Here is a 9,235-nt window from a genome sequence, read left to right as displayed (position 1 = left end):
TTAGAGGTTTTTAAGGCCCTGCTTGACAAAGCCCTGGCTGGGATGATTTAGTTGGGGCTTGGTCCTGCTTTGAGCAGGGGGTTGGACTAGATGACCTCCTGAGGTCCCTTCCAACTCTGATGTGCTATGATTCTATGAAGCCTGAGGACTTTGTCTGCAGCCAGATTAGGAGAGCAGCAGCCATGAGCTATTACATCCTCACATCCATCTAAAATACATTAAAACAGGGTAATATCGGGCTGTAAGGAAGGCCCCTGTCCTAATGGCACCCACCATCACCAGATAAAGGAACAGACCTTAAGGCGGTTAAAGAAAACTTAGTTTGACGCATTCTGTCTGGCAGGCAATCACTTATCAATAGCGTGGGTGGAAAATCCCCATTCCTTTATGGTTTTGTCTTTATGATTCCCACTTCTCTATTGTTTTCTCTCTGGTCTCTGTCTGGTTCTTGATTGTTTCCGTCTGAGACATGGTTCATTTTGCGAGGTGTGAATTAATTAAGGTGGTGGGGTAGGATTGGTTAGAGAATTTTGTTACAAACCAGTCCTAACATAGTGTATCATTTTAGTACAATGATTGGTTACAGTACAGCTAAGCAAGGCTCAAGTTTCACTATCTAAAGTGGGGTCCAAAAGGAAGTTCTTGGGAACCAACTCCAGGACACAGCTCCAAGGTCAGAGCTGCCAGACCTCAACAACCAGCCTCCCCAGATGACCTGATCCTGACTGTCCAGCAGGGAAAAATTATCTGCCTTTTTGGGAATAGGAGTAGTGAGCATTTTAGGGTTAATGTATGCATTTTTGGGTAATAACTGTTGCTGATGAGAGGGTAAGTAGGATATTACTGTGAAAGGCTCTGTCACTGGTAAGACACCCCCAAACCCGCAGTGTCAGGCTCCGCCTGAGCCCTTGGCATGGGGAAAGGGCGGGTGCCTACATTAAGAGGGTTACGCCTTGAGCCCTAGGGCCAGGGTAAAGGTGGGTGCCCCTAAAGGAGTGTGCGACTAATAAAGAATTGTGTGCTGGTAACACAGCCCCCCTGCGGTCCCCAGGCCATAGTTTAGCCCTCCCACCCTCAACTCTGCTCCTCTGGGTTCTTCACCTCCCCAGGCCTGGGGCCTGCCCTGGGGTCCCCTCTCTCCCACTTCCCAGGCTGGCAGGAGATCAGCCTGCCGGGGGCTGACAGCGGGAGCCTCTCTCCCACAGCAATGTCCTGGGGAGAGAACTCAGCTGCAAAAATATATCGGTGACATCTGAGAGTTCTAGCCCCGGAACAGAAGTAAGGCTTCATTTGACTTAGAAATCGCATCTCTGGCGATGAATTGGGGCGCGTTGGCATGTCTGTCCCTGGCACAGCATTGCTCTGTGGGCGGCAGGGGTGCCAGATCCCAGTGGAGGGGGAACGGGCGGGAGAGGTGTCTCTCCCGGGGGCGGGGGGTGTTTCTGTGTAAGGGCCACACACCATTTCACCCTTCTGCTGTCTAGCACTGAAAGACAGCGCTGATGAGACTTCTGTTAACTGCCTGCCGGAGCTCAAATCCCGGATCACCAGGCCTGAGTGCTAAGCCTGAGACCGGCTCTGAGACAGCTGAAAGCAGCTGCTCCTCCTGCCTGAGGTGAGGCCCAGCCGCTAACGGCTGGAGCCCCCCAGAGCTGGGCTGAGCCGGGGGAGCTCAGGATGTGGCATCGCCGAGGTGGCAATAGAAACAGGTGGCAGCAGAGCCGGCGAAGGCCCGTGGCCAACGGGGTGGAGACACAGCCGCACAGCGGCGCACAGGGTGAACGGTGGCACCTGGGAGCCACTTGCAGTCATGGCCGCAATAGCAGCTGAGGTGTCCCTCATTGTAACCGGGGTGGGACGTGAACTCCCGCCCCGTGAATGCAGCTCTGAACGCCGGGTCTTTGCTGGCCAAGGACAGCAACCGTGAGAGGGGTGAGGAGGTGGGTAAAGGAGCCTTTGTTTGTTGGACTTTCCCAACGCAAGGTGAGGAGCTGAGGCAAAGGACACTGCCCAACGTACTCGGGGGGTGGGCGTTTGGCTCACGGTCATATGCTGATGACTAGTGGTGATGGTGTTTTACCACGATAGTGCCGGGCTCCTTTCCTCTTTCTATTGAAGGTTTTCTTTGCTATACACGACTCAGTGAGGGGGAAGCATTGGCTCTCAGAGGCGCCGGGGGTGGTGGTTAATTTTCCCAAATTACGGGTGGGGACTCAAGCGGGTTCTGTGCTGAATTGTTATGAGGAACCCCTCGATGCTGAACCCGGCCCTGGTTGCTGCCGACTCCCCCCGGCAGAAGGGTGGCATTTGTACGGCAGGGGCATGCAGTGAAAGGCCGTCAGAGTCTCCACAGCAGGGCGAGGCCAGGACAGTCGGGCAGCTACCACCCCACACCGGAGTCAGGACACCTGGGTTCTGTTTCCAGCTCTGCTGCAGTTCACTGTGTTACCTCGGGCAGGTCACGTCACCTCCCCATTTGCTTCTCTCTGGAACAGGGGTTAATGGTATTTCCTTGTTTGGCTGGTGTGTTAACTGTCAGAGCAAACCTAAAACCACAGAAGGAAATGGAGAGAAACCACGGTCTTCACCGCCCTGGTGCGAACACGTGGCCTGGCAGCGATAAACCGGCCTGGGCCCTGGTACTGCCACTCGTACCAGCCCAGGGACCGGACGCGCGGGTGTGTCAAGGACGGTCACTCGTGTGCTGCCTCGGGGCTCAAATGTCGACCCTAAAAGGCACAAAACAACAAAGCTCCCGGCTGCAAACGCCGACAAGCCCCGGCATCGGCACTGCAGAGCACCCACGGCACAACCAGCCCGGCACGCCCCGCGCTGCGCGTCCAGGGGCCCGGGCGGCTGCTCCCCCGTAGCTCCTGCTGTCTCGCAGCGCAGGGCCCCGCTGCCCCTGCTCCAGGGCGGGTACCATGATGGCGCCTGGCTTCCTTCGGCAGGACGTGGGGGTCTGTCTGGGGCTACGACTGCCCTGGCCTCCTTCCCGCCCTCACGCAGTTCGGGGGGAGGGGGGGTCACCCTGGGGGACGGCGCCCCCTGCTGGGGGGCAGCAATTGTGTGCTCATTCTGCGCTGGCGGAAATAGGACTCGGTGGGCGACAGGCTCAACCCCCAGACCTGCCCTCACCCCATCAAAGGGGTTTAGAGATGAGCCTGGCTGCTGAGGATGAATATGGGGAGAGGGAGGGGTCGGCAGGGAGAGGGAGGGGCTATCAAGAGGGAGGGGCCACTGGGAGGGAGGGCAGATGGCGGGGGGCTCTGCCCTCCCTTCCACTCTGACTCTTCACCCTGATCTCCCCCATCACTTGGGGCAGCCAGGCCCAGCCCCACAGGGCAGGCCTGTCACTGCAGCATGAGTGGGGCGGACTCCCTCTCCAGGCCCCCAAACCTCCCCTCCACGCTAGGCCAAGTTTGGCTGCAGCGCCGGGCAGAGGGTGCAGCTGTGGGCTGCCCCTGGGCAGGGTGAGGAGCAGGACGCTGGCCACCAAGGCGAGCCCTGCATACCGGCCTAGTTTGCCTAGGCGCGGACCCGGCCCTAGTTCTGACCTTGCTGCCGGGGCTCCCCCTCCCACGCGGCCTCCGCTCCCCGATTCCCTCTGCCCTGATTGGCTCGGGGCTGGCAGCTGCGGGCACAGAGCCGAGCAGAGACACACAAAGGGAGAAGTTGGTGACGAGGCTTGTATCCTGGGGAGGAGCCGACAGCCTGTGGGCGACCCTGGGCCCCTCGTCCCACCGCACTGACACCGGCCAGAGCCCGGATCCCCTTCCCCTGCCAGGATGCTGCTCCCTCTGCTGCTCCTCCCCTGGGCATGGGGGGCCCTGGCCGGTAAGTGGGGACCCCCCTCCCTGCCCCTTTTGCTGCTGGGGGAGGTTGCGCATGATATAATGCCAGGGCCAGGGTGGGGCAGCACCACATAAGAACGGCCGGACTGGGTCAGACCAAAGGTCCATCTAGCCCAGTATCCTGTCTTCCGCCAGGGGCCCGGGCCAGGGGCCCCAGAGGGAACGAACAGACAGGAATCATGCAGTGATCCATTTCCTGTCGCCCATTGCCAGCTTCTGGCAAACAGGGGCTAGGGACACCATCCCTGCCCATCCTGGCTAATAGCTATTGATGGACCTGTCCTCCAGGAACTTATCCAGCACTAGTGACCCTTGCTGGGGTGCAAGAGGAGGGGGGAGGCAGGTTAGGGTTCAGCAGGAAAACCTTGGAGCTGGGGAGCATTAACGAGACTGAGACACCTTAATCTCTCTCCTCACCCACTTTGTCCTCCACTTCTTTCCTCTCCCCTCCCTCCTTCAGCCTCCCCTCCTGTCCCCCCAGGGTCTCCCACCCTCCGGCTGCTCAAAACCATCGTCTTCCACAATGCCAGTTCTAGCAACATGGAGGGGTTGGCCCTGGTCGGGGACCTGGAGACCCACTTTCTGGATTACAGCACCAGCAGTATCCGCTTCCTGCAACCTTGGGCCCACCAGGGCCTGACTCTGAAGCAGTGGCAGGAGCTGGAGACAATGCTCCATCGCTACCTGACCAACTTCATCCTTCTCATGAACAAAGTGGTTAAAGATGAAGGGGAGCACTGTGAGTATGGAGCGGTCCCCACGCCCAGCAGGGAGCTGAGAACTGACACACTCACTGTAGTAACTGAGTGTGTCCTGACAGGGTGGATCAGGGGCAAGCCAGCCAGTTTCTGGCCCTTAGGCTGAATGGAGCCAGGGTGCCCTCGAAGGGAATAGCCCCATTTTCCATTCTCCACCCCGCTGAGCCAGTCCCCCAGCTCTGCGGCCACATTGCAGCCTGTGCACCCTCGAGGGAAAAAGCCCCGTGTCCCGTCCCCTGATCCTGTTTTTCACTGCCATTTGCCCTATCAAAGGCCTTTGTTGAAGGAGCGGGAAGACTGCTCACGGTGCCTCCTGTCCTGCCTGAATGTTGAAAAGAGATACTGTCCAGTATGAAACACCCAACATAAGAATCGGCAGGAAATGCAGAGCTAAAATAATGCCTCCCCCACCCTCACAACCAGGGGACAGGAGAGAACCCAGCACAGCTCTTCTCAGCCCAGTGTCTGCACTGGGTGTCTGGTGCTGGAGCACTAAAAGAAGGTCCTCGGGAGAGACTTTCTGTCAGGAACCCCTTAACCACCCTGCCCCAAAATTTGCACCACAAAGTCTCCCCTGGACCTTGCTGGGGCAGAGCTAGTTTCACGGCAATCGGCCTGGGCATGTGGTTTCACGACAGAGCGACAGCCGGCCCTGTGATCACAGCTCACGGCAGCAGGAACCTCTCGGTGACGGAGCTCAGACAGATGCTCCTGGGGCTCAGAGGTTTCTGCCTCTCTGGCTGACGGAGTGTGAGACTCGGTGTGTCATGCCCTGAGGCGCTGCTGAGGAGACAATTGCTGGCAGAGGTGTGAACTGTCTGTGGGCACAGGTGCGTGTCACCACCCGGCGTACGCACCAGAGGCAGAACCAAGGCCCAGGGACTTTTGTAACGCTGGGAAGCCTGACTTGTCCTTGCTACCAGTGCAGAGCTGAGCTCAGGGGAGCCCAGGGATGTAAGTTAATTGAGGCTCAGGGCCATAATTTTTTCTAGAGCATCATCACAAATAACTTAAAAAAAGGTAACATTTAAAAGGCCGGTGATTTGGGCAGGAGGTCTGTATCTCACAAATCTCATGACCAAGAGACCCCAAATTTGTACCACAAACTCTGCCTCAGGCCCCGATATAGTGCAGTGATTTTCAAACCAATTTGACTATGTGTGTGGACCTCAGAGCACTTTGAAAACATCAGCTCTAAACAGAAACCACAATGTGCCCTTAACTCCATCCAGGGCCGCCCCACAATCCCGCTGCCGTCTTGTGGCCTAACACCCTAATTCCACCTGACATGTATTTATTTCCCCTGTCTCTCTATTTCTGCCTCCTCCCCCGCCCCGCTCTCCCCACTAACTCCAGCTGGCCCACTCTTATTGCCCCTGCCCTTCTTGTTCCAGACCCCTTTGTTACCCAGTTCTCCCTTGGCTGCGAGCTCCACCTCAACGGCACCTCACGGCAATTCTGTGACTCTGCAGTGAACGGCGAGGATTTCATCAGCTTCAACGTGGACTTGGGCACCTGGGTCGCTCAGCGTGGGGATAAGTTGGCCCTCAGCATCCGGGACCTTCTTAACCAGGATAAGAGCACGTCTGCCACGGCTCAGTTCCTCCTGAGAACAACGTGTGTCAGTAAACTCCAGAGCTTTGTCCAGTACGGGAAAGAGTCTCTGGCGAGACAAGGTGAGGCTGAACACCACTCCCTGCTCACTGAGGTGCAGCCACTTCTGGGGTGGGGTACGGGGGGGGGCTGTTTAAACAGGTGTCGTGTACCAGTGCAGCTATAGCTGGGGTGGAGCGCAGTCGCGATTTCATAGCCACACTGCACAGCACTTTACGACAGGACGTGAAGGGGGATTCCGTCAGCAATGCTAACTGCAGAACTGGGGTCTGGCCAGGAGAGCGGGGCCAACGCCGGACCCCGGGGGATGGAGCTGGGCTTGGCTAGTGAGTCCCTGAGGCTCAGGCTGAATCGTCCCTCTCCCCCACCCCGTCTCTCTCCCTCCTGTCTCAGAGCGGCCGGTCGCCGTGGTGTTTGCTCGAGCGCCTCCCCCAGCCGGGACCCCCGCGTCGTTACTGCTGGTTTGCCGGGTCACCGGTTTCTACCCCCGGCCCGTCCGCGTGGCCTGGCTGCAGGACGGGGAGGAGGTGGGGCCAGGCTGGCGGCTGAACTCCAGCGGGATCCTGCCCAACGCGGACCTGACCTACCAGCTGCGCAGCTCCCTGGCCGTGGGGCCGGGCGACGGGCACAGCTACGCCTGCCGGGTGGAGCACAGCAGCCTGGGGGGCCAGAGCCTGCTGATCCCCTGGGGTAGGTGCATGTCCCCTGGGGGTGGGGGCAGCAGTCATGGTCTCTGGGGGCTTTTCCTGCACATCTCAAGCAGGGTGGGGTCCAGGCAGTGAGACTGGGGTGAAGGGAGGCAGAAGAGGTGTGTGGGGTGTGTGGGGATGGATTGCGGGATCAGGGTAGAGGAGCTGAGGGGAATGGGACAGGACTTGCACAGGAGGGGCAGGGTGGGGGCTGAGAGGAGAAGTAATGGGATGGGGTGGGGAGAGCTGTATGGAGTGTGGCAAAGGGGAGACAATGGGGCAGAGATAGGGAGGGCTGGGGGGGTTGGGGAGAGAGGCAGGAGTCCAGAGGCGATCGGACAGAGGGGACTAGGACTGGCATGCGGGAAGGCTGAGGGGCTGGGAATGTGGGGGGAGCAGTGGGGGTGGGACGATGGGGGACAATGAGGGAACAGGGTTAGCGTAGCGGTGTCTGAGGGCAGTGGGGGTGGGACAGTGAGGAAGGCAGAGAGAACAGGGCTGGGGTTGGGGGGCTGAAGGCAGTGGGTCAGGGTGGGGGGAGCAGGGGGGACTATGGAGGAAGCTGAGGGAACAGGGTCCATATTGCCGTGCCTGTTCCCAGCACATCACCCCCTGTGTGTTACAGGGCACAGCAGGCCCTGGGGCCCCGGCCTGGCCGTGGGCATCACGCTGGGGGCTCTGGCCGTAGCCTCCATGGCCGTGGTGCTGTGGTGGAGAATACGCAGGTGAGTCCTCTCCCTCTCTGTGGTGGGGGTGGGGAGGCCGTTACACCCCATAACCCATCCCCTCTGCTCTCTCCATCCAGGGGCCACCGGGACATCAGACCAGGAGAACCCAGAGCCTGAGGGGGCAGCACCGGCTTAGACGTGGGGATCAGCCCCCCACTTGGGGCCATGGACCTTGGGGCTGAATCTGCCCCCAGCTCCAGAGCAGAGGGCCCTGAGGCCCCGTCTGGGTCGGGGCACTGGGAGATCGGGGCACGGGGTGGGGGGTGGGATTCTTCTCCCTCTGGGACATTTGGGGCATGTTGGACATGTGAGGGTGTGGTGGGATCCAGGATCCACATGGAGCCAGCACAAGCCTGTGCCACTCAGTAAACCCTGCAGGGAGGCTCTGCCCAGCGGGCCCCTCTGGGGACTGCAGGAGCCAGGGCCTGGGGGCAGGGTGCAGACCCGGCTACATACACAAAGGGAGAGGGTACAGGTGGGGGTCATGGGTGTCGATAAATCTCTGCATTAAGCATCTTTGCATAACTCTGTATGACTTTGTATTATGCCTCTTCATATAACCTTGTATTTGATATAGGAACTTTGTATCAAATCCTTGTATAAAAACTTTGTATTGAGCCTTGGTATAATGTTATAGCCGCTAAGGATGGTTAAGGTAGAAGAAAAATGTCTTTTCACTAGGAGTAGCATAAGATCTCCCCCCTTTTAATCAATTGCCCTGTTGAATGAATGAGGTGTGAATGAGTAAGGCGTGGAAGGCAAGCACCTCCAGACAGCTGCAACCTTTGGAGGGGGGATGGAAGCCAGATCCAAGAACAATAAAACTTGTCAAGTGGGCTCACTACAGGAGAGCAGACATATTGACACCTTCTTTTGAAAACACCCTCTTCTTTGAAAATAAATGTGGCAGCATTAAGACCACACCCAGAAGGAAGTGCCACGGGTGACCAATGGGCACAGACACAGATTTTGCATCTGGGGTAGATTTGCATGAGAGGGAAGCTGCTATAAATGTGAGGTGTCTTGCAGAGGACCCCGGGTCTCATCTTGTGAACATTGGAGCATCAATCAGGATCGACAGAAGCTCGGCTCCACCCCCTCCCCCATCTAACTCACCTGGCCGGTGAAGTTAAGGGGAGCGACTAGGTGGTAACAGCAACAAGATGGGGTATACGTGTGTGTGTGTGTGTGTGTATGTGTGAGTCCATGAGTATAATATATATCATGTGCCTATGATACAATGTTGATTGATACATGGATTACCAATAAATATGGCACTTTGCCTTATCCCCCCTGAAAAAATCCTATACAGAACTTTAAGTACAACATGGGAACCAGGAGGGTCCTGGCAGGGCATTCGGGCTGAGCTGGGATGGCCGGGAAGAAAGCGGATTGGCCCTGGGACATAGGCCCAGCTACCTGCAAGGAGCCCTGACGACACTATGGCCCATGGGGCACCAGGGAGGCCGCTCCAACTCGCTGGCTGGTCTGAGAGGTCCTGGGTGCAGGGCCCATCTCCAGAGCTGGGTATGGGGCACCATGGGCTCTCTGAGGATAGCTTCTGTCCTTTTCATAGAATCATAGACTATCAG

The 9,235-nt window shown here is 58.0% G+C and overlaps 1 protein-coding gene across 5 annotated transcripts; it reads left to right on the top strand.

Annotated features, from left to right (window-relative positions):
• Window positions 1–580: 580 nt before the first annotated feature.
• On the top strand, window positions 581–8,260 carry LOC142068597 (antigen-presenting glycoprotein CD1d-like). 5 transcript variants are annotated; one of them, XM_075118218.1, is made up of 6 exons: window positions 581–828; window positions 4,315–4,593; window positions 6,007–6,288; window positions 6,620–6,916; window positions 7,541–7,640; window positions 7,721–8,260. In XM_075118218.1, the coding sequence occupies exons 2-6, from the start codon at window positions 4,395–4,397 to the stop codon at window positions 7,758–7,760; spliced, it is 918 nt and encodes a 305-aa protein (XP_074974319.1). In that variant the 5' UTR covers window positions 581–828; window positions 4,315–4,394; the 3' UTR covers window positions 7,761–8,260. The 5 variants fall into 5 exon arrangements, with proteins under 5 accessions (XP_074974319.1, XP_074974318.1, XP_074974316.1 ...); XM_075118217.1 differs by lacking the exon at window positions 581–828 and adding an exon at window positions 1,430–1,940; XM_075118215.1 differs by lacking the exon at window positions 581–828 and adding an exon at window positions 3,257–3,837 and having other exon boundaries at window positions 6,085–6,288.
• The last annotated feature ends 975 nt before the right edge of the window (window positions 8,261–9,235 follow it).

The sequence above is a fragment of the Caretta caretta genome, chromosome 11 (assembly GCF_965140235.1).
Source record: "Caretta caretta isolate rCarCar2 chromosome 11, rCarCar1.hap1, whole genome shotgun sequence".
NCBI lineage: Eukaryota > Metazoa > Chordata > Testudines > Cheloniidae > Caretta > Caretta caretta.
The sequence above is the reverse complement of the archived record's forward strand: the minus strand, read 5'-3'. Positions and strand labels throughout refer to the sequence as shown.

Excerpts from the sequence above, each read along its gene's own strand:
- LOC142068597 (XM_075118214.1), top strand. The coding sequence starts at position 3,789 with ATGCTGCTCCCTCTGCTGCTCCTCCCCTGGGCATGGGGGGCCCTGGCC. Across the intron at positions 6,917-7,540 it reads GAGCCTGCTGATCCCCTGGG|GGCACAGCAGGCCCTGGGGC; the intron begins GTAGGTGCATGT and ends TGTGTGTTACAG. Across the intron at positions 7,641-7,720 it reads CTGTGGTGGAGAATACGCAG|GGGCCACCGGGACATCAGAC; the intron begins GTGAGTCCTCTC and ends CTCTCCATCCAG.